The sequence below is a fragment of the Poecilia reticulata genome, chromosome 20, assembly GCF_904066995.2.
Source record: "Poecilia reticulata chromosome 20, P_reticulata-male-v2, whole genome shotgun sequence".
Classification (NCBI taxonomy): Eukaryota; Metazoa; Chordata; class Actinopteri; order Cyprinodontiformes; family Poeciliidae; genus Poecilia; species Poecilia reticulata.
In genome coordinates this window covers 16,173,195-16,200,205 of record NC_088849.1, presented here as the reverse complement: position 1 = coordinate 16,200,205, position 27,011 = coordinate 16,173,195, and the positions used below count along the sequence as shown (strand labels likewise).

The window sequence follows — 27,011 nt, the reverse complement described above, 5'->3', positions numbered from 1 at the left end:
ACTGCATATTTATGCACGGTCTCTCCTAAAAACAGTATCGCCGTGACATTGAACCAAAGTGATATCTAGTAGCGTCGCTGGTTTGTCTTGCAGGTAAACGCAAACCCCCTTTGTAAAATGTAAAAGAGCTTTAAGTTTCCAAATATCCTGCGAATTGTTAAAAATAAGAAACACCCGTTGAATAATTTTGCTTTCCTACATAGTTGTTGCTTGGGTTCACACAAATTCTGTCCACAGTTCATCTGACTTCAGTTGATGAAGTCATACACAGGGAGAACATGCAAACTCCATGCAGAAAGACCAGGGCCGGGAATCGAACCCAGAACCTTCTTGCTGCAAGGCAACAGCTCTACCAACTGCGCCACTTCCAAGTCCTATTTCATAAAGATTGAGGCGTGACTCCGCTAAATCAAAGACGGAGCCCGAAGGTTTTGGTCTGAGGCTCAAGGTCAGATCTTTCCGCCCCAACTTCAAATTTTCAGTTGAAAAAATAATAAATATATGTCACATGCCTCCAATATATATATCCTTAAGTGTCTGATGGCACATCAATTACATATTTGGTTGGCAGGGTGTTGGTCTTGTTCTGATTATTAAATGTACTTGAATGGCAGATCATGAGGGCTGACCACCTCTGTATAAGCAGTTTAATTAAATTGTGTGCGTTTAATTTTATTGCCGAGCAGTAAAAACAACCTTCATTAAAGCTATTATTACATTTTAATTAATAACAAAAATTATGGCCAATAACAGGAGCTCCTTCAGTTAATTCAACAGGATGCACCACAAGACATCACAGCAAACCCCGGCTAGCTATCGATCTATATTCCTCCAGCCAAAGTCCAAGCGTCCTCAATGTCATTTTGCTAACATGAAACAGTTTTATTCATTTAATCAAGTGTCATTTCTACTTGCATCTCAGTCAAATCTCTACATCCCAGATGGATGTTTAAACTAAAATACCGCAACATCATTATTTCCCTCTCAAGTTAATAAAGAATTCCAATGTGGCTCAATTTGAGTCAACAATGAGATGCCAAACACAGCAGCAAGTCCACAACAAAATGGCTGACAAGGAAAAGAATCAAGGTGGTCAGACCTCTATCTGATCGTACTGCTGTGGTGAGGTCTTTAGGGAGCTGTGCAGAAAAGAATGCCTGAAAATCTTGAACAAAAAAAAAAAAGAAAGAAAACAAATGATGCAAATAGGAGATAGGCCAAAACTCCTCCACACTGTGGTGAAAGATTGATGAAGTTTAAACAGAAAAAGTGATCATGGGGAGTTACAGCTGCAAAACAAAAGGATGACAACATTATTTGAAGGAAGCTTTTTGTAAATCCTGCAAGAGCGGGATCTTCGGTTTGGAGCGCCGTCTGATAGAGTTAAAAGCTGATAAAAACCCTCTGCAGGAGAGGCATGCCTGTTGTTTCTGCTTCGTGTGAGGTCATTTAACTTCCCCCTCATGGCTCTTATTTAACACCATGAGCTTAAGGCTGTTTTCACTGGATCTCTGGTAGAAATGTGCCAGGAGGCTCCCTTCACTGTCAAGAGTAAGCTTTTCCTAACTTCATAACTGCGATAGCCAAACATTTACAAAGTGCTCATTGTTTTTGAAGGATTTAATTGGTCCAAAAATGGAGTGAGGTTTAAAAGAGGAGTTAAAAAAAGCCTGCAGATCTTAATGAAATAATAAAGCTGTCCCTGTAGATATGTACCATTTTAATCCAGCTTTTTTTAATCAAATTAAATACGACTCCAGGCAATAAGACAGCAGAGTGGAAGAAAAAAAAAAAAAAAGAGGCCAACGTTATTTAAAGAATAAATAAATAAAAGGCAGGGGGTAAAAAGAAATGCTTGCTGATTCAAATAATCTAATAAAACGGCAATTTCCTTGGAAGATCCAAAGAGTAAGCATAATTTATTTAACCCCAACAACATCTGAAAAATCTAAAAACCTATTTCCCAAGATCACATCTACCATCAATGCATCTGGTCAGGATGCCTCCTGGACCTCTCCCTGGTGAGGTGATCCGGGCATTCTCCTGATTCTGACGGGGCAGCATTCAACAGGATTATCAAGACAAGAACTAATGGGCTGTAAATTTATCTGCCAGCTTCAGCACCTTTTTACTCAGGACCAAATAAACCAAACGAGCACCTGGAGACGGGCCGCTGATGGGGCAGAACCACCGTGAGCCCGTTTCCCTGTAGCACCGGTAGTAAAAAATCCTTCACAACAATGAATGGGAATGTTGGGCTTAAATGACTCTGCATAGTTGAGCCGAACTCCCGAAATCAGTGCTCATTGTTGCAGATGCCTGACGAAAATCACATCACCCCCCACCCACCCCGCCCTGGTAAACTTTTTTTCTTTCTTTCTGCAAGGTCACAACACAAAGCTTCCACTCTGTTTTGATTTAGTTATATGTAATTAGCAAAGTGGAAGGCCAATTTCTTATTTTTACTTTAAAAAATAGAATAAAATAAATTATTTTTAAGAGTTTAAAAATATGTGATAACGGACAAGAAAGAGTAGTTGCCAAATTAGGTATTTTGTTTTCAAATTTTACCATTAATAATTTTTTTTTCAAATTTTGCCAAAACCTGCCTCACGTGCAGATATTCAGGAAAAAAATAAAAAAATAAAAGGTTCCAGATCATGTGAACAACGTGTACAACTCTATTGGAGAAACATTGCCAAAACAATCGTGATCTTTTCAAAAAGCAGTCGATGTTTTCTGTAAGCAAATTATTCCCCAAACAAATCGTGCTTGGCATGGCAACCCTATAGAGAACATTGTATCATAACCTGGCATTGCATGATTGGTGCACAACAGCCACAATGTTCTTAACGGTTTCAACCTCAGTGCCCTCTGGTGAGGGCTTAACCCAGCTAACGTGTTTGGTGTTTGGGGAGTCGTCAGTTTGCGGTCCTGTTATTCTGCTTTTTTTTTTTTTTGTACGCCGCCTATTGTCCGGGTAAACAGCATAACCCAAAGGAATAATGAACAGAATAAAATCTTAATATACTGGCTCAGCAAACACATTCAAAGGAGGCACTTAAAGACTATTATAAGAGATAGAATTTCATGGGAGGATTGCAAAGCACACACAAGTTCACACAGTAATTTTCACCACAAGAAATCCCACCCCACACACACACAGACACACACACTTACAGTGATATTGCTCAGCAATGCTCAGAAAGGTCTAGAGCAAAATTCAGGTGTGAAACACAGGATGAACCAGAACTCTATAGCAACACACACAAGCCTCTGTCCAAAAGGGAACATCTTGAAAAGTCTAGAATAAAAATCAACGCACCACCAGTGACTTATGTTTTTCCAATAATTGCAGCTTTTTACTAGCAGAAAAATGCATGTAAATGAGAAGTTGGATTTTCTTATTATGCTACAGCTATATATATATATCAAAACCTGCATTATTTTAATGCCAACAAAAGTGGTCTGCACTGTAGGTGTTGCAAGGTCTGTGCATTTAAGAGCTGCAGTCTTGCTGCAAAGCACTGATAGAGATCAATGAAAGGAAATCAGAATGATAAACCTGAAGAGATGGCCCGTAAGATAAGGGAGTTAGAGCAACAATGGCCTTTTTCACACAGACCAAAAAGAGGAGGCAGGTTGGCGTCACATCAGCGCACCTAAACAGAATGAGGCAGCATTATTTTAAAAAGCTGAGTGACAACAGCATTGTTGGTCAGAGCAATGTGCTCCACTCCGCACACAAAACGCAACTTAAGTCTAGAAAAACATCTGTCGCCGGCCCAGACTCTGTAATTTGGCTCACAATGATGAAATATAATAGACATTTCTAATCTGACTCAAAGGTTCTGTGTAAGAAAGACAAGTGGTTGGCAAAGCTGCAGATGACTCTTCTTACAGGGAAACTTTAGTATGTATTGGATGACGCATAATGAGTATTTTTGTCACTTATATTAAACAGTGTGAGGCGAACCAAAATGGATCAGTATTCACTTTCTATGACTTTAACTCTGCAGCTTGACTCATTTTTCCTGGCACAAAAGTCATGGGAACATCTTTAGCACTTTGCAGTACAGATCAAATACAGAGCCTTGAAGGGCTAGGCAGGTCAAATCCTGCAAGATTTATAATCAGGACAACATTTTTGGACCAATAATAAAGCTTCAGTGTTTCAATGTTATTTTCAATTGGCTACAATAAATGATTCTTTTACTTGCTACTTTGTTGATGCATGTTTCATATTTTAACCTAGAGTCGCACACTGTGTTCTAATAATGCATATTGATTAATAATGTAGAGGGCTGCACAGTGGCACAGTTGGTAGAGCTGTTGCCTTGCAGCAAGAAGGCTCTGGGTTCGATTCCCGGTCTTTCTGTATGGAGTTTGCATGTTCTCCCTGTGCATGAGTGGGTTTTCTCCAGGTTCTCCGGTTTCCTCCCACAGTCCAAAAACATGACTGTCAGGTTAATTGGCCTCTCCAAATTGTCCCTAGGTGTGAGTGTGTGTGTGCATGGTTGTGTGTCCTGTGTGTCTCTGTGTTGCCCTGCGACAGACTGGCGACCTGTCCAGGGTGTACCCCGGCACGCCAGCTGGAGACAGGGAGCAAGACCATGGATGGATTAATAATGTAGAAGAACTTAGGCCAATTTCATAATTTAAATAGTTATATTGCCTTTGGGATAGTCATTTGCTGAATTAAAGGCTGCAATAATCAATATTTAGAGTTTATTAAAAAGACACATATTTTATTTATTTTCAAGTAGCAAAATTTGTTCCTTGCCTGTAACTTTTATGCACTTGTAGTTGTGTTATGGAAAGATGTAAAATAACTCCTATTAGCTGAGCACTTTCTAGCCACCTCTCAGATCAAACTCTTCTTCAGATTCTATTTTCAAAAGCAATTTTTTATTTTTTTTTAAATCACTGCACAACAGGAGCAACTGCTATCGTTTAGATTTTAATGTCATTCATCAGTGTTTTACGGTGCTTGTACTCAAATAGATTAAAACATCCAAGTAGCATACCCAATAAAAATGTAATAAAAAGCACATACCACAATGAGCTCATCAAAACCATTTTTAGAGAACAAAAAAAGTAACGCTGTGACAATTTACAGACTTTATGCTTTGTTGCAGCACATTATTAAAGCTTCAAGGAGGCCTTGTGGGGGGTACTCTGAGAGTATGGGGTACCGGGCCCTTTGATATGGGCTGTCAGGTCCCTGTATGACCGGTGTCAGAGTCTGGTCCGCATTGCCGGCAGTAAGTCGGTCTCGTTTCCGGTGAAAGTTGGACTCTGCCAAGGCTGCCCTTTATCACAGATTCTGTTAATTACTTTTATGGACAGAATTTCTAGGCGCAGCCGAGGTGTTGAGGGGATCCGTTTTGGTGGCCTTAGGATCGCATCTCTGCTTTTTGCGGATGATGTGGTCCTGTTGGCTACACCGGAACGTGATCTGCAGCTCTCGCTGGAGCGGTTCGCGGCCAAGTGTGAAGCGGCCGGGATGAGGCTTGGTGCCTCCAAATCTGAGGCCATGGTCTTGAGCCGGAAAAGGGTAGAATACCTTATCTGGGTCAGGGGGGTCGTCCTGCCTCAAGTGGAGGAGTTTAAGTATCTGGGGATCTTGTTCACAAATGAGGGAAGAAGGGAGCAGGGGGTCGACAGGCGGATTGGGGCAGCGTCTGCCGTGAAGCGGGCGCTGTACCGGTCTGTCGTGGTGAAGAGAGAGCAGAGTCAAAAAGCGAAGCTCTCGATTTACCGGTCGATCTACGTTCCCACCCTCATCTATGGTCATGAGCTTTGGGTCATGACCGAAAGAACGAGATCACGGACACAAGCGGCCGAAATGGGTTTCCTCCGCAGGGTGGCTGGGCTCTCCCTTAGAGATAGGGTGAGAAGCTCGGTCATCCGGGAGGGACTCAGAGTAGAGCCGCTGCTCCTCCACGTCGAGAGGAGCCAGTTGATGTGGCTCGGGCATCTGGTCAGGATACCTCCTGGACGCCTCCCTGGTGAGGTGTTCCGGGCACGTCCCATCGGGAGGAGGCCTCGGGGAAGACCCAGGACACGCTGGAGGGACTATGTCTCTCGGCTGGCCTGGGAATGCCTTGGGATTCCTCCGGAGGAGCTGGAAGAAGTGGCTGAGGAGAGGGAAGTCTGGGCCTCCCTTCTGAAGCTGCTGCCCCCGCGACCCGACCCCGGATAAGCGGAAGAAAATGGATGGATGGATGGGTCCTCTTGACTAGGAGTGATTTTGATTCGGTTTCATATGCAACCACTGTGAAATAACTTAAAACTTTGACTTTAGCACACCCAATTGTAATCTCTGACTGAGCTTTCTTTTAATCACCCACGAAAGTCAAGTAAACACAGATGGTTATGGCAAAATTACTTTAAAGTTTCCATAACTTTTATAATGACTCTACATAAGTTCTAGGGTCATTTTTCGTGAAACAATCATTTAAGTTTCATTGCTGTTAATGGGAAGCGCTTGGGAGTCAGGATCCAAGCAGCCGATTTAAAAGCACATTTCTGCACATAACTGCTAATGTTAATGGTACGTTGGTCTAATTTCACCGTTTTTAATTGCGTGCTGGACTCACTGGTTTGTTGCAGCGGTTTCCAGCCATAGTTTCCAGCTCAGTGACACTTTTTCAGGAGGACCCTCTTAGTGTCAGAGGACATGATTTAAGTAAAAAGCTCCGTTGTGGACCCCAAAGCAGAAACACGCTATTGACTGACAAACAAGGTTTCTGGAAATAATGTACAGCGACAAAAAAAAAAAAAAAAAAAAAAAGAAAAAGCTCACAAGTCACATAATGGAAATTCACCCAATCAATCCACTAAAATAATAATATCAGATTTCTCTGGTCTTTTATTTATTACACTTGCAGTGAACTTTGTGCCTCATGTGTGAGCTTCCTCCAAGATAAGCAACAAGCAGCAGCTTTTTAGTTTCTTTCCCCCTCACCCCCAAGCCAGTTTAGAGCTTGACAGTCATGCGTCTTTCATATTATACGATCTCAGACACCTGACCTCAGTTTCCAAATGGTGTCCAAATGTAAAACAACCAACCACACCAGCACCCGCTGATTTACAGCACGTGTTCCTCGATTGCGCAGGATGCGGTGTGTTAAAACCTGATGTGGCCTGAACCGTCGCATTAGAGCACAAGTCCTTTTGCTGTGGCTTTTATAAAACCATAAGGAGGGCCAAGTACAGAACAGGGAGGAGACTTGGTTGCCAGTGGATACAAACAGTGGGAGCATAAAGTTTCCACAGCAGATTTGCCAAGACCAACGATGCAAAGTATGATTCAGGATTGAAGAGACAGCTCTGCTATTTTCCAATGAGCTCTGTCCGGCTATGATCCGGAGCTCAGTGGGGTGAAAAAGAGTGGGCGTGAACCGTGTAATAACAAGTCCCCCTTTTCCCTCGGGAAGTTACCAAAACAATAGCTCTGCTGGTCACAAAGTCATCCTCAAATCCAACACTTGCACACACACAAGAAGGCAAACTCCAAGCAGGCGAGTTGCCTTTAGTAAGAAGATGTGTGGAGAGATGGGATGGAATGTAAGAAATGTCTAAACTTTTATTGTAGTTTAGCTGTCTTAAAAACAATGCCCACATGAACGCTGTGTATTCCTTCAAGAAAACCTTAAAGTATTGTTAAAAATCTAGAAAACAAGAGATTTTTTTTAAATACATTAAATAATATTTTCTGGTTCTAGACAGTAATTGTGGGCATGTTTCTAACATTTATTTATTTTTTTGTAAACATATACAAACTAAAAATGGAGATGCACTGATAAATGAACTACCACTACCACGTGGTACTGGCGACAACAGTCTTCAGTGCAGAAATAATTACTGAGCAAAAAAGTTTTAAAAAAAATTTAAATATAAAAGAATAAAGTCAGGAGCGCAAAAGTCCTTCTGAAATGGAGAAATTTCTACAGAGACATGTCATCTGATCTTTCAGGCTGCTAGAACTGAGCACTGGAAGTTTATTACAGGAAAGTTGCTCAACTTTACCATTTGCACTTGACTGCCTCTTAAAAGGCTAAAATCATAAGCATTAGCCTTCAGCTTTGTTAATGAATCTACCACTTTTGTCTTTTAATTATTTCTTCACATCTAGTTTTTTTTTATGAGTAGATATGATGTGTAAAATTGTCCCTGATTTAAGGTAAAGCACATAATGCTTTAGTGAAATTTCAACTTTTTCAGTTTAGCCTCAAACACACAAGCAGCTGGGAAACCCTGCATTGACATGTAGGACTGAGTCATTAAATTAATTATGATACGCTTCTCAAAATACTAGAAAGTTGAACAATGGAGCTAAATCTGTGAGAGATTCAGAACTCTGGTTGCAAGATTCAAGAATTGAATCCAGTTTAGGGAGATTGCCAAACTGATCTGTGCCCGTTTAGATTAAATATAAACCAAACCACCTTCTTTACATTTAGGGAACAAATTCTGGCTAGTTTTAGCATATCCGTAAAATAAAATAGAATCTAGGCTAACTGCCCTAATCATTTCTAAACCTCTGCATTAAAACAGTGATTCCTATCCCTAAATATTTCTTAAACTCGGCATGCTACATGTCCAAAGTTGCAACAGTCTCTGCAGCTTCAAACCTATATGGGCAAGTCGTGCTTAACGCAGCACAGGAAAATGCCACAGAACCGGTTTCTGTACAAGAGAGTCTTTATCTCTGAGCGCAAGCTAAAAGTTTAAGCTGTTATCTTGAGGGGCTTGAATTTTCCAAGAAAGTATAAGGAAAAATTACAAGCATTTAAAACTCGCAAAGACCTAGGACTTGGAAAAAGCACCCTTTATAGAAAACATACTCACCCTCTGTAAAGGAAGTATGTGCCGGTTAGGTAAACTGCATAAGAGGGCACAAATTATTTCATTTTAGAGGACAGCACTTTTCTTATACGTTACTTTTATTCTCCTCTCAGTCTAAAAAGCGAGAAAGATCAGCAGTTTGAAGGAAAATAATCTGCTATGTGCCATGTATTCTCAAGAAAAAAGGAAAAGACGACATTCAAAATGTAAAACACTTTAAAATCAAGCCTCATTCATGATTTCAATTTTCAGTGTCAAATGATTCCTTCCAGTCAGGTTAAAGCTCCATTTCACAGATTAGCAAATTCAAAAAATGCTCTGACTTAACTGGCTTATTTCAAGCAGCGGTTCAATAATCTGAACTCTAATACCTACATACAGGAAGTTCGGTTTATGGGCTCTGTGAAAACAACACAACTGGTCCGTATGGAGCAACCAAATATTTCTGGAGAACTTTTAAAAACACACATTTAGAAGACAGAGTCAGGTGTCAATATGTCAACTAATATTCTGTTTTCAATAGAAAAGTTTTCCTCAGTTTGTCATCAAAGAGGTTCCATCAATTCATAAAATCTATTGTGGGGAAGAACTCAGAGGCTATAATAGATATCAGGAAAGATAAACATATTACAGTAAGCTTTCAATCTTTACAGCCATCCTCTGATCTTCTTTGGACATTAAGGGACAACTAGAGTCTATCAAGTTAAGTAAATATGTCATCATCATGCAGAATATGAATGCATGACAATTGAAACACCAAATATTGCATCCAAGCAGTCCTTTCCAATTGCAATGCTGCATTCACCGACACCGTTATGAGTTATTGTGCAGCATTAATATGTCTTGCTTATATACATTTTATTTCATAGTTAGAAAACAGTTATCTCTAGGTTTTCTCATCAAATAAAAACATCAATGTTTTTAATGGGCTAGTCTGTATTTTTGGAAAAAAGATGAAGAAGAAGAATAGCTTGTGGCCAAATTACAAATAAAAACGTCTGAACAAAAAACGCTTTCTGACACCATCTTAAAATTCTATAGAGATATTTAATGAAACCAAGAATATGCTAAAAGTAGCTTATATATCAGTTTATATGTATAAAAACACTACAAAATGTATTTTCTAAAGTTATTAAGAGCCCCATGCAGCTTCAGAGATGCAAGTTGACAACTCCTGGAAGAAGTATTCTCAGAAAAAGATAAGAGTATGTTAGATAGAAAACATGCAATAAGCATTTGAATGCTAAACTAATAAAATATTTTGGCTGTCAACCAATGCTAACAAACAGATCATTCTTGGCTATACAACACATCAGCACCATAGCAGTAAATCCAAAATTTTGAAGCACAAAATTCCGGAATTTTGTGCTTCAAAATAAATTACTGTTGATTGATTTTTGCTGTTGATTTGAGATCTCAAGAGTAATTAATTGTAGTCCTGAAGTATTGCTAATATGACAATTAAAAAAAGATCTTAATTGTTGAGACAAACTATGACATTATTTTTATCCATCTGCAACTGGTAGGAAAAGAAATCTAATGGCTCAAGCCAGAGTGTGAGAAACCTATGGCTGATTAACTGTTAATATCAACAATGCTAAAGTTAGCATCTGCTGCATGGCTTCCCATTAGTGCTAAAGTGATGTGTTTGAGCATTTTTTAATGAGTCTGGACCGTATTCAATCACGTCTACTTCAAAATCCTAATTGCTTAGATGGGTTAAACCTGAAATGAATCATTCTAAAGCAAATACAGATTCTTAAAAAAAAAAAAAAAAAAAAAAAAAAAAAAACTTTGAGATTTATTACATTTATTTGCTTTTCTTGAATTAGGACCACCTTAGAATTAAGTTTGTGATCTTTGAAAACATTTAAGCCAGTGGTTAAAAAAAAAAGCACACAAAAAAACAAAAACATATTGGCATTTTCAGTTTTCATTTAAAAATTAGCTTCTTTGTGAACCCAAAACATTCAATCACTAGCCGCATATGCTCTCTTATAATAGCCAGTGCGTCTAATCTCTTGTAACAACCATCTTTGACTTTTATGTGACTTCATCTGAAGACCATCCACGGGATATTTCACGACCCACAGTGGGATCACGATCCTCACTTTGGGAATATGTGATCATGCGTTGTAACTTAGATAGTGCTTACATTTTTATACCGTTTTTTTTTTTTAAAAAATTATACTGGCTAGTGTATATTATTTTACTTAATTAAGTTGTACATTTTGTTTTCAGTCACGTAGCTACTCCCAACTTAGAAACATGTGAATCGGGTTTTTCCCCCGATGAGTGGGATGGGCGTGAACACAGTTTAAGTTACTGTCTTATCATGCAGCACTAACGACACGGCTGATACAGAAGCTTTAAAATGCAACGTCCTTCCCTGTGTAACAGTGGTTGCTCACTTTTACGGCCAGGTCGGGCAGAAAACTCTTGTTTCGGGTTTCTCTAATTGATTTAGCATGGAGCACATAAAAGGACCTTTAAGAAAGTATCACGAGGACAAACGAAAGCGGTTATTTTCCAGCAAATAGTCTGATCCTGGCTGCACGTTAACGGTGAAAATGCCTGTTTACAGCCTCGTAAATTATTCCGTGTCCAAGTCAAAACACAGCTAGATTGGCCAACTCTCTCGGTGCCTTCACCTCAATCTAGGTGGAGAAAAATAAAAGCCTATTGCTTGTCTTTTCGTTTTCCGGCTATCTAAGCTAGAGTTCAGCGCTGTAAGTTCCGCTTTGGGTGAGCTAATAGTGAGACATTTCCAAACTGCCGGTTAACAGCATGCTAACAAGCTAATGATCACATACCAATCACCTCCAGGAGCTCGTAATCATCTTTGTTGATGGACCAGGGTTGGGAGCTCGGGTCCTCGGACATGGCTGAGAGAGTCTGTTACTATCTGTGGAAAAGGTGCTAAATCCGCCAGAAACTGCAACTGAGAACAAGTCAAAGTAATCCAAACAGAGCCAGCAAGGGCGACACTTCCCCTTCTTTGCGAATCCCGCAGCACTCCTGTCATTCCCAAAGTTTGACACCAGCCGAGCGCGGCCCCGCCTACCGCATTCCTCCCGTGCAAATACTGGACCTTCGTGGCGGTTGCAGCTACCAGATAGGTTCGGCTCGGCCTGCCAGATCAAGCCGGGGTCCTGCGCTTCAAGATGAGGTTACATGTTATGATTGGCTGGACTTTCCGTGCGTGCTGCGTTGAAGTCGGTACGTCTTAAAGTGAGATCAGAGAAGTGGAGGGATAAGAAAATTAGATTTTTTTTCCTCATCATTTGTTATAGTTATTATTTTCTTCAATGTATTTTTTTTTATTGCATGATATGCCTAAAGTACAGTGCATGTTGACGATAAATATATATTTTTTGGTATTTAACTAATATCACATTTCAACAAAGGCCAAGAATAGCAGTACTTGTATGTATGGACGACCCGATTATACGTTTTTTTTTAATGTTTTTTGTGAGCTCAGGGTGATTTTTGTAATGCTAAACTGAAAAAAAAAAGACGTTTACTTAAAAGTGAACTATTGATTTATGGGTTTTCTTTTATTTCTCCTAATTTTCTCTAAAGTTTCTAATTTTCCCATTGAGTTAGAAGTTAGAAGTTGTTCTTTGTGAAATATTGTAAAAATGTGGAAAAAGTAGTAGCTACCATATAAACTCATCTTAATTTATTTCTTCAGCATTAAAGTTCTTACAAATATTTTAGATCATAGGCTCTTTTTCCTTTAATTAAAACTTCTAGTTTGCCTTACGGTGGCTGGACGGAAAAGTTCTTAATAATATTCGACTAGTACAAAAGTAAGAAGAAAATAAAGTAAAAACATTTATTTTAACTTTACATAGGCAGGACAGCTTCTATTTATCCTGCATCAACAGAATTCTCCAAATTAATCTGAACATCACATTGACATAACGCACACTATTGACGTATGTCCAGTTACTTTTCTCTTAGATAAATTTGCATCCGTTCTTTATATATTTGTAACTATTATGAAGTGCGAAACTGTGATTATGTAACAACCTGGTATAGAGCAGGGCTTTCTGGTGATATTAAGAACTGCAGCTGATGTGACACATATGCGTAAAAACCGGGGACGTCATCTGCCCACGCAGGACCCCCAGTTTGTGTGGCATCCACCAGTGGGCATATGTGGCATATGAGTCAAACGTCACACCGTAAATCCGAGATTACGCTAAAGAAATCTGTTTTCTCTTTTTTTTTTTTTTTTTTTTTTTTGGAAGAAACAGAGCTGATTCATCTCGGGACTGCCTTAAACGCGGAAGTGCGACACTACATGGCTCAAATAAATAAGCATCACTTAGCAAAGCTGTGCCGAGAAAACACTCCAGGAAGGGCCGATAAGTGTCAGTGTCTGCCTCACACAAACAGGGAGATTGTAGAATATGTCCCGATTATAGCACGGCTCGTTCTTATTGTTGACTTTTCTGCAGTTGAAAGGAGGATGTGAGTTACAACAATAAAGTCGGTCTCTTATTTGTTAGACTCATGTTTTAAGGGCCATTTCACCCTTTTGATGGATTAGGTCCATATTTGTTCACCTACTTCCAATTCACAATGTAACAAAGAACATGTAATCTTTTTTTTTTCTTTCTTTGGAATCAGAATAAGTTACATTCAGAAAATGTGTGTATTTTAAGCAACGAATAAGGGATAGACCTTATCTCAGCCAGCGGACAGCTCCCACACTTTGACATCTAATTCAATTTCACACTTTAAACAACAGCAGTGGAAAGGTGCTGCAGATTCGATTAACAGTGAAACTTCCCTTATTTCAACGAAAAGAAGGTGCCGAAACGGAGGCCAACTTCGGATTTGCGAAGAACTTTGTGAATCAACCTTTCGACTGAAATAAATAAGAATATGTTCAACGTCTTTCTACTCTCTGTTTAACATAAAAGGCTCGGCAGAGCGAAAGGGCGAATTTCCAGCACGGGTAAAAAGCTTAAAGAAAAAAAAAGCCAAGGAAAGAACAGCTTTCATGTGAGCTCTCCCTTTGTAATTTTAGGGTTCAACAGCGCCATCTGCTGGAAATGTATTTTTATTTCACAATCACACTGAATTAAGCGTAACTCCAGAGCATCCCGTGCTTTCAGATGTTCCCACGTACTTTTTCAAAACAAAAACTCCGCATAGAAGAAAAAAAAAGTGGTTTTATTTATAATTATTTCAAACAATCATTTTCTAAACATTTATACAGGTAAAATACGCACTCATTTATAATTAAATAGTTCTAAAAAAAAATAAAAAAAATTGTAGACATATTAATCTGAAACATAAAAAGCAAGAGGCAAAGATCTGCTAAGCTTGTGCAATAATTACAGTCACAATTTCACTTCCTGTTCAGCTCCAATCTCGTCTTAATGTTGACTCAACAGAGGAAGTAAATAAGACACTTAAAAAAAAACTTTTACGGAAAACGTAGCACATCCTGCCCTGCATCTGAAAAGATATACCACACTTGGAAAGTAACAAGCAATGTAACTTTCATACTTTAGTAACATATTGAGAACTTTAATGTTGCGCCACATGAAATGAATGATGATGGAAGTGTAAGGGGAAGTAAATTAAAATTTGCTAAAATCCTTAGCGTGTTCCAGTGCTAGGACAGTACACACATAAAGAGAGGGAGAAAGTGACGACAATATCTATTGGCATCCCTGGTAAATATGTGTAAAAAGCCTTAAAATATTTATTTGATTTTTTTTTTTTTTTTCGCAGTAGCAAATCTCACACTGATTTACAGAGATATATCTTATTATAGCACACATGGGATTTTGAATGTTTGTTTTGCCCTTCAAGCTGATAATGTATTCAAAATAAATTAATACTGAAACACAGGCAAATACTGAAAGATGACACCGTCTTGGAAATAGCACAGAGGAGTGGTTAAAAAAAAACAAAACAAAAGAAAAATGTCCATTTCCTCCAGCCTTTTTCCTCACCAATCCAACATATAAAAAATGAAGGTCTGATGTTTCTAAAAAATTTTCAGTGTGTGGTCATAGTTTAAGGTTTTTCACACGTCTTCAGCAGACATGCCAATATATGTGGAGACAATGCATATGATCTGATCATTGTCCAACATAAAACTTACAATGCAGTAAAAGTAAAAGGCACCCACAGATACAAATCCACTCCTTGCGCTGCGGTTAGGGCAATGCGAGCGCTTTGGCGAGCCGAACCCAGAACCAAGCCTGGGTGCAGCGCCGGGTGTAGTCGCATACTGTCAAGAAACGCAGGATGCTGGGAAACGGTTTTGTCATCGACTTGTAGACCACCGGAATGAGACGTTTGCTTCGAGCCCCTGGAAAATGTTTACGGTTTAGTTGCGGAGTTTGTTGCAAAATACAAATGTGCGCCGTTTTAAACTGGCAAGAAATAGAAAATAAAAATCCTATTTACCAGGGCAGAGGCTGAGAGCGAACTTGGTCTGAAAATCACAGGCATCGCTGTCCAGATATTCGTCAGAAATCACCACCACCATCCTCTTACACCTGCACACATGAACACACACAATACAGGTCATGACCTGAATGTGACACAAAAGGAAAGTGGGGAAATCTGAAGACTTTCTGCAGGTGAAAAGTTTTTGTTTTTTTTGTTTTTCTCATTTTTATGTTTAAACACTAACAATTCAACTTGTTTGAGCCTAATTAAGTCTCCACAATCACCGAAAGTTGAATCTTGCTGTAAAAAAAAAAAAAGTTAAGTAATTAAGAGTTAGGAAACAAACAAAGAGCATTGTATCGGTAACACAACGCCCACCTTCTCTCAATCAGCTCACTGGTGATGGTCCACACACACGAGCCTGGGAGCACATTCCTGTCAAACACGCAGAGTTTCAAGTTGTACTCCGTCTGCTCCAACTCCTTGATCATCTCGAGGACAAACTCAAAGTCGCTCTGGCAGTAGCAGATGAAGGCGTCAAACATCTCCGTGATACCTGGGGTCAATGCATTTCGATTAGTTTCAGCAAAACTTTAATTTAGGGTAAAAAGAAAAAAAAAAGAGACATTAAATGCAACCAGAATGCAAGACGTTCGCCCACACAATCATGGACAAAAAAAAAAAAAAAAGATTTCCACAGAAGTCCAAAGCTGTTTGTTGCATTTATGACTGATGTGCAAAACGTGAAAACCCACGAGGCTGTGCACGAAAGTGAGAGCGATACAAACTTTCTGATAAGGCATCAGTCTGAGATAACTTGGCGCTTTTCCTGTGTTGATGCTTTGCTCAGAAGCAATGGTTAGACTTGAACTACTACAATTATTCTTTTGAGAACATAGAAACAAGTAGCTCTAATAGGAAGGATTTTATAGTGCATAAAGAATGAAATAGGGATGAAAAACACAAAACTTTTTCTAAGCTTTTTTCAAAGTGCTTTGGGTGGTAGTAAACAAACGGTGCGTAACACGCCATACACCGTCCGCACAATGAAACATGGCTGTCGCAGCATCATGCTTTCGGGTTGGTATATTCCATAAAAAAGCATGTTCATGTGTCAGAAGGCGACAGTCAGAAATCACACAGAGTCTGTGACAAGACGTTTCACTTTTCCAACTTCATCTGTAAAAAAAGTATATTAAAAAAAAAGCTTAATTTTTCTTTCACTTTACATTTTGGGACAACTTTATCATATAACACATAAAAAATATATTAATTTGTAGTTGTAATGTATAAAAATGAAGAACTTGAAGGAGTATGGATACTCTGTAAGGGCACATGCACTTGTCTTTTTTATTAGATGAAAGGTTTTCCTTATGTAGGGTGGCTGAGCATCTCAGTACAAGATAAGCAACATGAAGCCTCTATAGTGACGAACAAAAGGCATCCTGCAAACTGATCACTGAATCTGAAACGACAAGCTAAGACACTTCTTGTATCAAGCATCTCAGCTGATCTAGACTGTGTCAAATACATCTTTGTTGTAAATATTTTACTCAGAGAAAAAGTGTAATAGTGACTTTAGAGAAAGACAAACTTCCTGGGACGTCGTCCACGGTGATTCCAGACCTCTCTGGTGTGCGAGGGACACAGCTGTCGACCTCAGGAACCTGGACTGGCGGTTCTGCTTTCTTCTTTTGGGTCTCAAGGTATTTCCTGACATCCTCGTCTGGTGTCAAAAACATACATGTATATGGAAATAGGGAAGACACAAAAAGCTGTCAAAAGCAACTTCAATGTGAAAAAGTAAATGTCCCAGTTCTAAGGTGAAATCAACCATTTAGTGAACTAACACACATTTGCTGTTTTAGGACCTGAATCACTTGTCATAAGAGATGGAACCATAAATTTGTCTCTCAAGAAGAAAATCCGGAGGCAGAATGGGCAACCATCAGTTCTTGCAATATGCCTCCCCCACCCCCAAGTCACGCGTCATAATAAAGAATAAAGTGAGAGGTTTGTTGATGTTTTTGCTGTTTTTTTAAATATATAATCTAATAAAGTAGATATGACTAACTGTAATCCATTTGCATATCTAGATTAGGGGAAAAAAAACATATTGACAATTGTTTTTAAGTTTTAGTGACATACTGTTGAGCAATAATTCACACACTAGATGGACAGAATAAGAATCAGATGAAATTAGGATGTAGTTGGTAGCAAAAACGGGGGATACTCTCATGCTCGCTTCATTTTCGACTGGATTCAGAACTAATGACCCTGCAAAGAAACCTGCAGCCCATTATTTGTTCTGCTTTATTACAGGTGTCCAAACTTTAATCGGGAGATCAAACCCCAGAGAAAACCGGAAGTTAGACCGACTACGAAAACGTTAATCTGTGCATCTGGCCTTAGTTAAAAATGAACCCCCAAATCACATTCTGCCTTTGGCCCCGTACAACTGTGGGTCGGCTCTGTTAGTCTACCAAATCACGTCAATTGCATCACTGTGTTTTAACATTTTGTACAAGTTGCGCACCTATCAAAGGTTGGAGATCTTCCACGATGTCTTTCCTCTCCACCTCCTCCAGAATAGAAACCAACTTCCCGACCGAAGCCTCCGAGTTCCGAGCCGCCCAGTCGTCTAGGACGGTCTTGGTGGGGTTCCTGGAAGTCTCGTAGTTCTTTATCTCCAGGTAAGAGAAGCCCATGGTCTCCGCAACAGCCGTCCAGTCGGCAGCCACCGTGTGTTTGGGGTTCAGATAAAATCCCAACTTTTTCCTTACGGTCACATTAAGCGCAACCAGAGGGATCGAACCGAGATTGACTTTGGAATCGGTACCGTCCATGTTGAAAATTGTTTTGTTTCCCCACGATCTGGATCGTGTTTAAAATGAGAGGAAAACAACCTCTGGTGGCGACTTGTGCGATTTTGAAGGCTGGCTGTGTAGTTAGGCACAGCCCACCTGGCTTTTAGTGGAACAAGGAAGTGTTTGCGGCCGACTGCGTCACATCTGGGAGGAAGTTACCTCAGTCAGATTCATATGCTCATCCGTCTGCAGAGAAATGTTTAAAATCTAATGTTGGCAGAACTGCTTAAGGTTCTCATTCATATAAATATGTAAAAAAATAAAGCTTTAAGACACTTTTTTTTTTGTTCCTGTGGAGTTTTGAAAAACCAACTTTATTATCCAGATTTATTCAAACAAAGACATTGCAGCACCAAAATTAAGTAGATAAAATAACCCGTATTGTCCTTCTGGTTGTAACAGTCATGGCGACAAGATGGATGAAAAATAAAAATGAGAACAGTTCTCAGTGGTTCAGCTGCCGCATCTGCAGAACAGGAAGTGCAGCTGTGAGACCCAGTGAAAAGAGTATATGAGGCACATGAAGTGTCTTGCAAAAGTATTTACGCCCTGAACTATTTCACTCTGTCACATGACAAGCAAAAATGTATTTTATGTGGTGGGCTGACACAATTCTTAGAAGCATGGCATGCATTTTCATTCATGAGATACTTTGTAGAATTATATTGTACTGTAACTTCAACTGCAACTACCACATTTTTCATATGTCCAATTTTAAGCAAATTTTGTGTTAGTTTGTCAACATAAACAATAAAATACATTGATGTGAAAAAGTTTGAGGGGTGTGAATGCTTTTGTGAGGCATGATGGTATCAGTTCAGCTTTCAGTAGCAAACAAACCAACATTCTCTTCAGACAACTTCCCTATGTAATTGTGTAAACATTTACAGCAGATGTAACTCCGAATTTGCAGCTGGACTCAGTCTTTAGATTGAAAGACCATCCATCCTCTGCAGTAAGACATTTCACAGGTTTTTACTTCTGGAGAAATAGAAGTCGATGCCTTTATCTCGATGCTGCTTGGGGGTGTGAGACGGGCCTTTTTTTCCTCTTGGTGATGGTCCTGCACCGCCCTGCATAAAAAAAAGGTCAACAAACGTTGACTTGTATGAATCGATTTTATCATAGATAGTTCGACATTGAAGAGTGTAAAGAAAACACACACACACACACACACGCACGCACGCACGCACGCACGCACACACACACACACACACGCAAAACAGGACTGAAAATAAACTGCAGTTTCTTACAATTTCAAACCAAAATTGATGTTCTTTACAGTAAAATGATTAAATAATTCATGCATATTAAAAATTTACCATAAGATGAAGTTTTGATTATAACTTAGACCATTTCAGAAGAGTAGGAACCTTGATACTGAATCCTATTTAATTAGAAATATGAGACATTAAGATAAAAACAAAAAAAAAATAGTAAGTTATATTATTCAACACCTAATTCATGAAATATTCCTTCCCCTTAATAAAAACTATAAGTAAACTCTACTTATATGTAATGATTCAGGGAATGCATTCCCTTTCTCTCACCATTGTTTGCAGCTGTTATAGAAAAAAAGCACCATTCCCTTTAAGTTTTCACTTCCCTTTTCTCTAAAACACCTACCGGTTTCTTGCTTAAGTGTCGACTCCATTCGGGCGCCGTGACAATGGGGTTTGGGTAAGTCTCACCGAGCGACACGCCAGCGTGCGACAGTGCGGCAGAGCTCAGGTTCCAGGGTGTGTGAACGTCTGCCCCTCTTATGGCGCCCAACTCTGGAACCCACCGACGCACGTACTCCCCCTGAAGCAGAAGCATGAGCCCACGTTTACGCATCAGTAGGTTTTCACAAATCTATACTTGTGACCGTAAAGCAAAGTGTGACTCAGATACTTTGTTTCCAGATCCAGACAAATACAGAAGGTGAATAAGATAAGCTTAATTTTTTTATTTTATTTTTTTAAACGTACATTGTTGTCATAGTCGAGAGCTTGTTTGATCATGTTGAACTTCCTGTTTTCTCTGGGGTCATTTCCTATGCCAGCGCTGTACAGCCAGTTCCCATAATTGCTGCAGACATCATGATCAATCTTTGCAAGAAAAAGAATCAAGGTAAACATGCAGAAATGTAAAAAAAATAAATAAATAAATCCTGTCAAAAATAAAATCATTAGGATGGGCTTTTTTTTGTGTGTGTGCAGTTAAATAAACTGATCAGTAATATACTGAATGTCTCCACATCATACCAGCAGATATTCAAACCACTCAGCTCCAAGTCTCCAGTCAAGGCCCAGATCCTTTGTGAGGAAACTTGCAACGTTTTGCCGCCCCCTGTTGGACATGAAGCCTGTCAGCGCCAGCTCTCTCATGTTAGCGTCCACGAAGGGCACCCCTGTACGGCCCTCTGTAAGTGCAAAGGTCACAAACAAACCAAGACTTACATGAATTTTATTCTAGTGTGAGACTAATTTATGATCGACTGCATGCCATGAACTCCAACCTTTCCATGCATCAAACAGCTTCGTGTCCATCTTCCATGGAACAGACTTTCCTTGAAGACCTGAATTTAAATTGCAACACTGAATTTTTTAGATCTATACACTATATTTACAACATTAACAACAGATAAAAAAATTTCTAACATTACCTTTGACCTGAAATATTTTGTTTCCGTACTTAATGCCCACAAACTTGAAGTAGTCCCTCCACAAGAGCTCAAAAATGACCCTGCAACACAAGCAAATTTCAAACAATGGTGACCAGATTGTTTTCTGGGTGCACCTTTTTAACATTTCAATATTTTGTCACATTACAATTACAAAAAAGATTGTGTATTAACTTCTTAACAAGAGGCACTGATACCGGTACGAATACTGACCAGTAGGTGCTCTGATTCGCTGTCCGCTCCCTCTCGTACTTTTTGATCTGATGGTAAATGTACCTCGGAGAAATGCATCCCAAAGCCAGCCTGCAATGCGGTATCATAGAAACATGTTAGAGAAGCAACAAGAAGGGGAACATCTGAGAAATAATCCACAGTGAAAATGATATTTAAAAGAAGAACTCGCCAAGGTGAAAATTTTGTTGAGTAATCCACCCCGATCAAGCCGTTACGAGTTTCTTTGTAAGTCGCCACAGCATCCTAGAAAATTATTCAGGACCCTTTATATTTCCTTCAAAAATTTTTTTTTGATCAACAGTAAATAAAACGAAGTTTGTATATTTCTGTAATGCAGGTTGCACTCACGGTGTCCCAGAAATAGCGTTTGAGTCTTGCAAGGGCGCTACTTTCTCCACCGGTGCAAGGGAAAGCTGAGCGAGGGTCAGTCACAGGCTCTGGATGATTAAACAGCACAAAAACAATGAAACACAATGACTCATAAAGGCTCAACTATATACTGGGATCCGGCTAAACAAAAGCTGAGGTTTTAGTGAAGAGATTCATGCTCAACCATTTTCTACTGAAGTTTGATGTGGAGAAGTGGATTTAGTTTGCGTACGCATGGTAAATATGCAAGACTGTGGAACTTTAGGAGTCCAGGCTAGTTTGAAAGGAAGAATATGAAGACGTAGAGGGGAAAGCACTGGAATGAAGCTCTTCTCTTTGAACATTCACCAGGCTGCTGCAGGTCCTCCGCTGTGGGAATGGCTCCTTCTTCCAGCCCCGGGGGAAGGGGGTTCAGCCTCTCGGGGGTTTGCAGCACAGGCCTCACCCTGCTCTGGCTCTCCACCGCCTTTCTGAACTCAGTGTACACATCAGGCAGCCTGCAAGCAAGAATTAAACAACATTCCTAGAATCTCTTTCTCCTGAAGTAGCTTCTACAGCAGGAATCCGATTTGTTTTATGCTCAGCCGAGCAGCATCCTCCCCACACCTGGACATGTGGTGGAATGGCAGGTCTTCCCTGTGGAACAGCGTGGAGCCCCAGCAGGTGTGAACTTTCACCTTCAGCTGAGCACAGACTTCCTTCACCTTTTTCTCCACGTTCAGCTCTTCAGAAGCGACCTGGATGTGAGTACATGGAGGTAAAAATATGTTTTCATGCCTTACACAAGGTATTCATCCACATACATACTGCAATTCCTATGTAAAAAAGAAAATAAATAAGAAAAAACAGACACTTTCTACCTAAATATGCACTACTTTATGTTGGTCTACCACATAAAATCACAATAAAATACATTAAAGATGAAGAGAACATCAAAGTACCTCTTCATGGAAAGCCACGCTGCTAACGGAGCCGAGCTGCTTGATGAGGTCAGCGACCACCTCCTCCGGCTTACCCTTCCTCACCACCAGATTGCTGTCACACACACAAAAAAAATAAACAAACACACACGACTCGCAGTTGGCATAATACCACGCAGCTGCATCCTGGGCAGAGGGATCGCTGGGCGGAAAAAGTTACGGGAACAATGTGTGCAGCAGCAATGTTAGACCCAGATGTATCCTGATCCTGTTACAAACGAGTTAATGTAGTCCTAGAAAGCTAAAAAACATTTTCTGCACACTGTGTGACTTGGAATATATCCTCAAATCAAGAGAGCAGGGTTCTGCCAAATGTTTGGTGTAAAAAGTACTAGACTTTTCCAGATTCAACATTCCGGGATTCTCAGTTCTTTGAGCTCATTTTCAAACTGAAAATACTCAACTTGACTATGAATGTACGGCAGATAGTTCTAAAGTAATGAATGAATGTGAAACCTAGAAAAACTCAAAACAAGAAAAAACAGAAGGGTACTTGAGGTATGAAGTAGGCAAGGAACAGCACAAGGAGGAAAAGAAGAAAGGAGAAACAGAAGGAAAGTAAGTAGGGACACAAAGAATGGAAAAACATGTAAGAAGGTATTTAGAACACATGGATGGAAAGAAAGGAACAACAGACACAAGGACTTAATTATGGAACCAATTAAAGAAGGAAACAAGAAAAAAAGAAACAACCACAAATGAAGAATGGTATATTTGGCTGGCCAGCACAACACAATTAATGTAGATGGAAATTTTTTACAGACACATTTTTTCCAGAAGGAAAATTTTAGGTTCAACACAAATTATTTATGTTCTATGATCACGGATTTTGTTTTCAATCTGGTTTGAGCACGTAGAACCAAAAATGTCCATCAACTTTTACTCAGAAAGACCTCATTTTATTTTGATTTATAAAACTCCTAAAAACTAAGAACAAAAGTTTTAAAAGAAACAGTGATCCATATCCTGGTGTTGTTAAGAAGAGACAGGAAAAGTTTTATACAAATAAAAAAAAAAAATCACATTTTTATGGCCTTTAAAAACTTTCAACGTGATGATTTCAGCCCATGTGACAAAAAGTTTGGACATTTCTGGGATAGGGATTAAAGACTGGAAATACATGGACTTTTCTGTGCACTTATTTTATATTTCCATACTTTTCCAGACTGTTTGGGAACCCTGAGTCAAATCTCCAGCCCATATAAATCATATAAAGCTATAAAATGAATAGCCAACCTGCCCTTGCTGAGCAGCATGTTTCTGAGGTCTTGGACGCTCTCCAGTAAGAAGCGCAGACGGAAAGGTCCCGTCTTTGGCAGGTTGAAGTTGTACGTACCCACATAGTGTCTGGGGTCGAAGCAGTACAGAGGGACTATGTGTTCGGCATTTCTCTGAGCCCAGTGGAAAAGCTGGAAATCAAAGAGCACAATGTCAGGATTGTTATAAATCCGGGAAAAGAGCAACATAAAAAAAAAAAAAAAAAAAACATAAAAACCACAAATGTAATTAAATCATGTTGTCTGCTGGTATTTAAAACACAAAATCTAGAATTATTTAATTTTTTTCCCATTTCAGACAGGTTGTTGGATGTTTGAAAGGAGGATATTACATATGTGCACTACTTCCAAGAGAGACAAACTGACTGATTATTAGGAACTATTTTCCATCTTTAAAAAAAACAAACAAACAAACAAACAAAAAAACGCACACATGTGATGGACACTAATGGAGTGCCACCCAACACTCTCAAAACGGCTGTTTCTAGTCAGTCAGCATGCTATGATCAGCATGTTTGTTAGCTGACTACCTACAGTGACATAGCTGCTCAAATTATCCAGCGAGTGTCAAGTAATAATTTTACAAATGTTGCTTTGTGGAGAGCAGAAGATCCATACACGTGCAATGGAAAATTAGAGTAATCAGTTAACTAAACAGTCAAGTTTCTGGACTGTAGGAAAAAGTCAGACTCCCAGGAGAGAACCCTGCATGCAGAGGGAGAACAGCAAAAATACATAGAGATACTGCATAGTAGTAGTTTTTTAATATAGTTTTTGTTTAAGTCTATGTATTGAAATAATTGCTAAATGTTATGAAAAACATTATGGCAAATGAAGAAGACCTAATTGCATTAGTATTAAATGTAACTATGTAATTTTACGTAAGTCCAACTTAGGTTATACCTAATTAAAATAGAAATTATCAAAATATTGAATCATTTTGCAGCATGAAATACTACTTCAATATGGTGGTTTAAATAACCCAGTCGAGGGAAAACAAACGCTGACTTTTAATGATACATTTCTTTTGGTATCATAGTTGAAGCTTTAATGTTTTTCAATTAAAATAATTGAAAAATATTCACTCCGTAGCCATGTTAGGTTTACGTTGCATCATGTTTATCCTTAATGTGCAGTTATTAAAAGGAAACATCCAAACCAAAATATCAGAAGAATTCATACATAAAATGTCATCATCTAGAATTTATTAGATTAATGCCTGTTGATTTAGAATGCCTGTTGATTTTTGTTTTATTTTATTTTTCATACAAATTTTGTAAAAATTGAAAAAAGTGAATAATAAAGGAAACTTGATAATAATAAAAAAAACAGCAGGGTAATAGATGACCAACAGGATTTCTTAAGGTGTGTGGAGGCTTATTTTTGAGTTGTTGGACTTCATCTTGACATATCAAATTAGCAGAATGATAGGTTGTTCTATAAGTGACGAATTATAAAGGCAGTTTCGCTGATAGAAAAAAATTATCTTGATTTTACTCTGAAGTTGAGGCTTTTATTCTGAAGGAAATTGTGCCGGAAGTAAAGAAAAAATTTGAAGTCCTTGTGCAATTTGATGCCGTCTTAAATGTGTAGATTTGTAAACTCATCGGTAAATATGGCAAATATAAATGCCATATATTTGCTAGCATTTAATTTTGCTCCACAGTTTAATCATTCAAGTCCGAACAAAACATTACCACACGTTTATTTGCAAGTTTACATTCCTACCTCATTGTCGTGAAGCCGCAGGTCGTTTCTCAGTAAACATATTACAGTACGAGGGGTTGACATTGTAGTTTAGTTTACAGACGGACAGAAGTTTTACATGAAAAGTAATAAAACTCCAGTAACTGACTGGAAGCGCTTCGTCCGTGTTTGACTTCTCGGTGTTGCTGTGGCTGCTGTTGCGTTCACGTCACGTTTTCAGGCACGACGTTACAAAACCTCAGGTTTTATAAGACGGTTTTCTAACAGCTGCTGAGGAGCATCATTGTTGGCGCAGTTCAATATAAATTGCCTTTGTAATACTCTGTCTTTGATATTTGTTTATTGATTGTGTTCTTAAGACTAACGTGCGGAAGAGGATTAGGGCAACTGGAAAATCTGACTTTAATCTCAATTCTGAGATGGAGACAAAATATCTCTTCCTTCATCAGAATATCCTATCCGTTTAAAATGAAAAGCTATCACAGATGTTTGCACTAATCTTTTTATGATAACATCCTGTTTTAAATACAGAGGTATTTGTAAGAATGAAACATTATCAGACGGGTGAAACAGGTTTTTATTTAAATGAAATTAAACAAAACATCTACAAATACAGCTCTTTTTTGCGCATTAATACGTTGTATGGCAGTCCGTTCAAGCGGATCCACAAAAGTTTCAGTCATAAGGCTGGGCGTCCAGGATTCCGCGTCCTGGGAGATCAGAAAATATAATTTTTAATCCAGGTCCCAAAGTTCATGAATATCAGAAATTGTCCAGTCCAAACACAGGGTAAAATAAAACCTGTAAAACCTACCCAACTGCAAAGAAGCAGCACGAATCTAAACCTCTAATGAAACTGATATAGCACTATGTGTTTGATTCATAATCTATTTATTTTTAGAATGCTCTAAAAATATATTGTAAATATAAGTCAACAGAACTTAAATGTTAAGCTTGGATTTAATTTAATGTAAATCATGAACTTCTTGTTCTGATGTTTTTGAACTAAATAAACTTTATTTACTGGTCAGAATCTGGAGCTGTGCAGATCATTACCAACTTCAACTGTGATCTCTACAGAAATGGAGACGCTCTTCCTTCAACGAAACCACCAGTCAGATCCACTTTCTGTCTAAAAATCATCTAGTTTCAACCATGTTTATCATCTTTCAAGTCCCTTACTTAACTATGAACCATTTACTTAAATAAAAAAGTTGTAAAATTACAAAATAAAGACAGAATTTTCCTCCACTTTCCAATTTTCTCTAATGTCAACTTAAAATAGCAGTAAAGCTGAACTGATAATGTGCAGTGGTTGCATAAAACAACATAGTGATCAAATTGTGCATTAACATGCAACACAACAGTTCAGTGTGGCTACAGCCCATAAGAACTTTCTGTCAGCTGTTATCCTGAATTGTGCCACAGCGTCATGGCAGCACAGTACATCCATCTTAAATAAAATAACTGATGCTGCTTTGCTTTATCAACAAACAATAATAAGACTAATTATGCTGTTTATATGTTTCACTATTTGTTTTGTGCATAATCTCACTTAAAACAATTAATAAAATGATGTAATCAGTGAAGGCGAAACAGAAACAAGATGGAGGACAAAAAAATAAATAAAACAGAA

At 38.8% G+C, this 27,011-nt stretch overlaps 3 protein-coding genes across 4 annotated transcripts in view; all 3 read right to left on the bottom strand.

The window, feature by feature from the left end:
• oxsr1b (oxidative stress responsive kinase 1b) overlaps positions 1-12,075 on the bottom strand; it is a 45,265-nt gene extending 33,190 nt beyond the window's left edge. Inside the window, exon 1 of one of the 2 annotated variants that reach the window (XM_008396197.3) lies at positions 11,667-12,075. In XM_008396197.3, coding sequence (XP_008394419.1) covers positions 11,667-11,736 — 70 coding nt within the window. In that variant the 5' untranslated portion in view covers positions 11,737-12,075. The remainder of the gene's footprint in view (positions 1-11,666) is intronic. The other variant, XM_008396198.3, reaches the window with a different exon arrangement.
• Positions 12,076-14,019: 1,944 nt separating this feature from the next.
• On the bottom strand, positions 14,020-18,260 carry myd88 (MYD88 innate immune signal transduction adaptor). The gene is made up of 5 exons (XM_008396199.3): positions 17,813-18,260; positions 16,871-17,002; positions 15,655-15,832; positions 15,292-15,383; positions 14,020-15,193 (listed from the first exon to the last, which is right to left on the bottom strand). The coding sequence occupies exons 1-5, from the start codon at positions 18,120-18,122 to the stop codon at positions 15,039-15,041; spliced, it is 867 nt and encodes a 288-aa protein (XP_008394421.1). The 5' UTR covers positions 18,123-18,260; the 3' UTR covers positions 14,020-15,038.
• A 178-nt stretch (positions 18,261-18,438) lies between these two features.
• cry-dash (cryptochrome DASH) lies at positions 18,439-25,611 on the bottom strand. The gene is made up of 14 exons (XM_008396200.3): positions 25,397-25,611; positions 23,628-23,800; positions 22,353-22,446; positions 22,018-22,148; positions 21,760-21,908; positions 21,391-21,479; positions 21,212-21,285; positions 21,022-21,111; positions 20,791-20,870; positions 20,644-20,703; positions 20,390-20,547; positions 20,114-20,233; positions 19,770-19,946; positions 18,439-19,216 (listed from the first exon to the last, which is right to left on the bottom strand). The coding sequence occupies exons 1-14, from the start codon at positions 25,457-25,459 to the stop codon at positions 19,109-19,111; spliced, it is 1,566 nt and encodes a 521-aa protein (XP_008394422.1). The 5' UTR covers positions 25,460-25,611; the 3' UTR covers positions 18,439-19,108.
• Between the last annotated feature and the right edge of the window lie 1,400 nt (positions 25,612-27,011).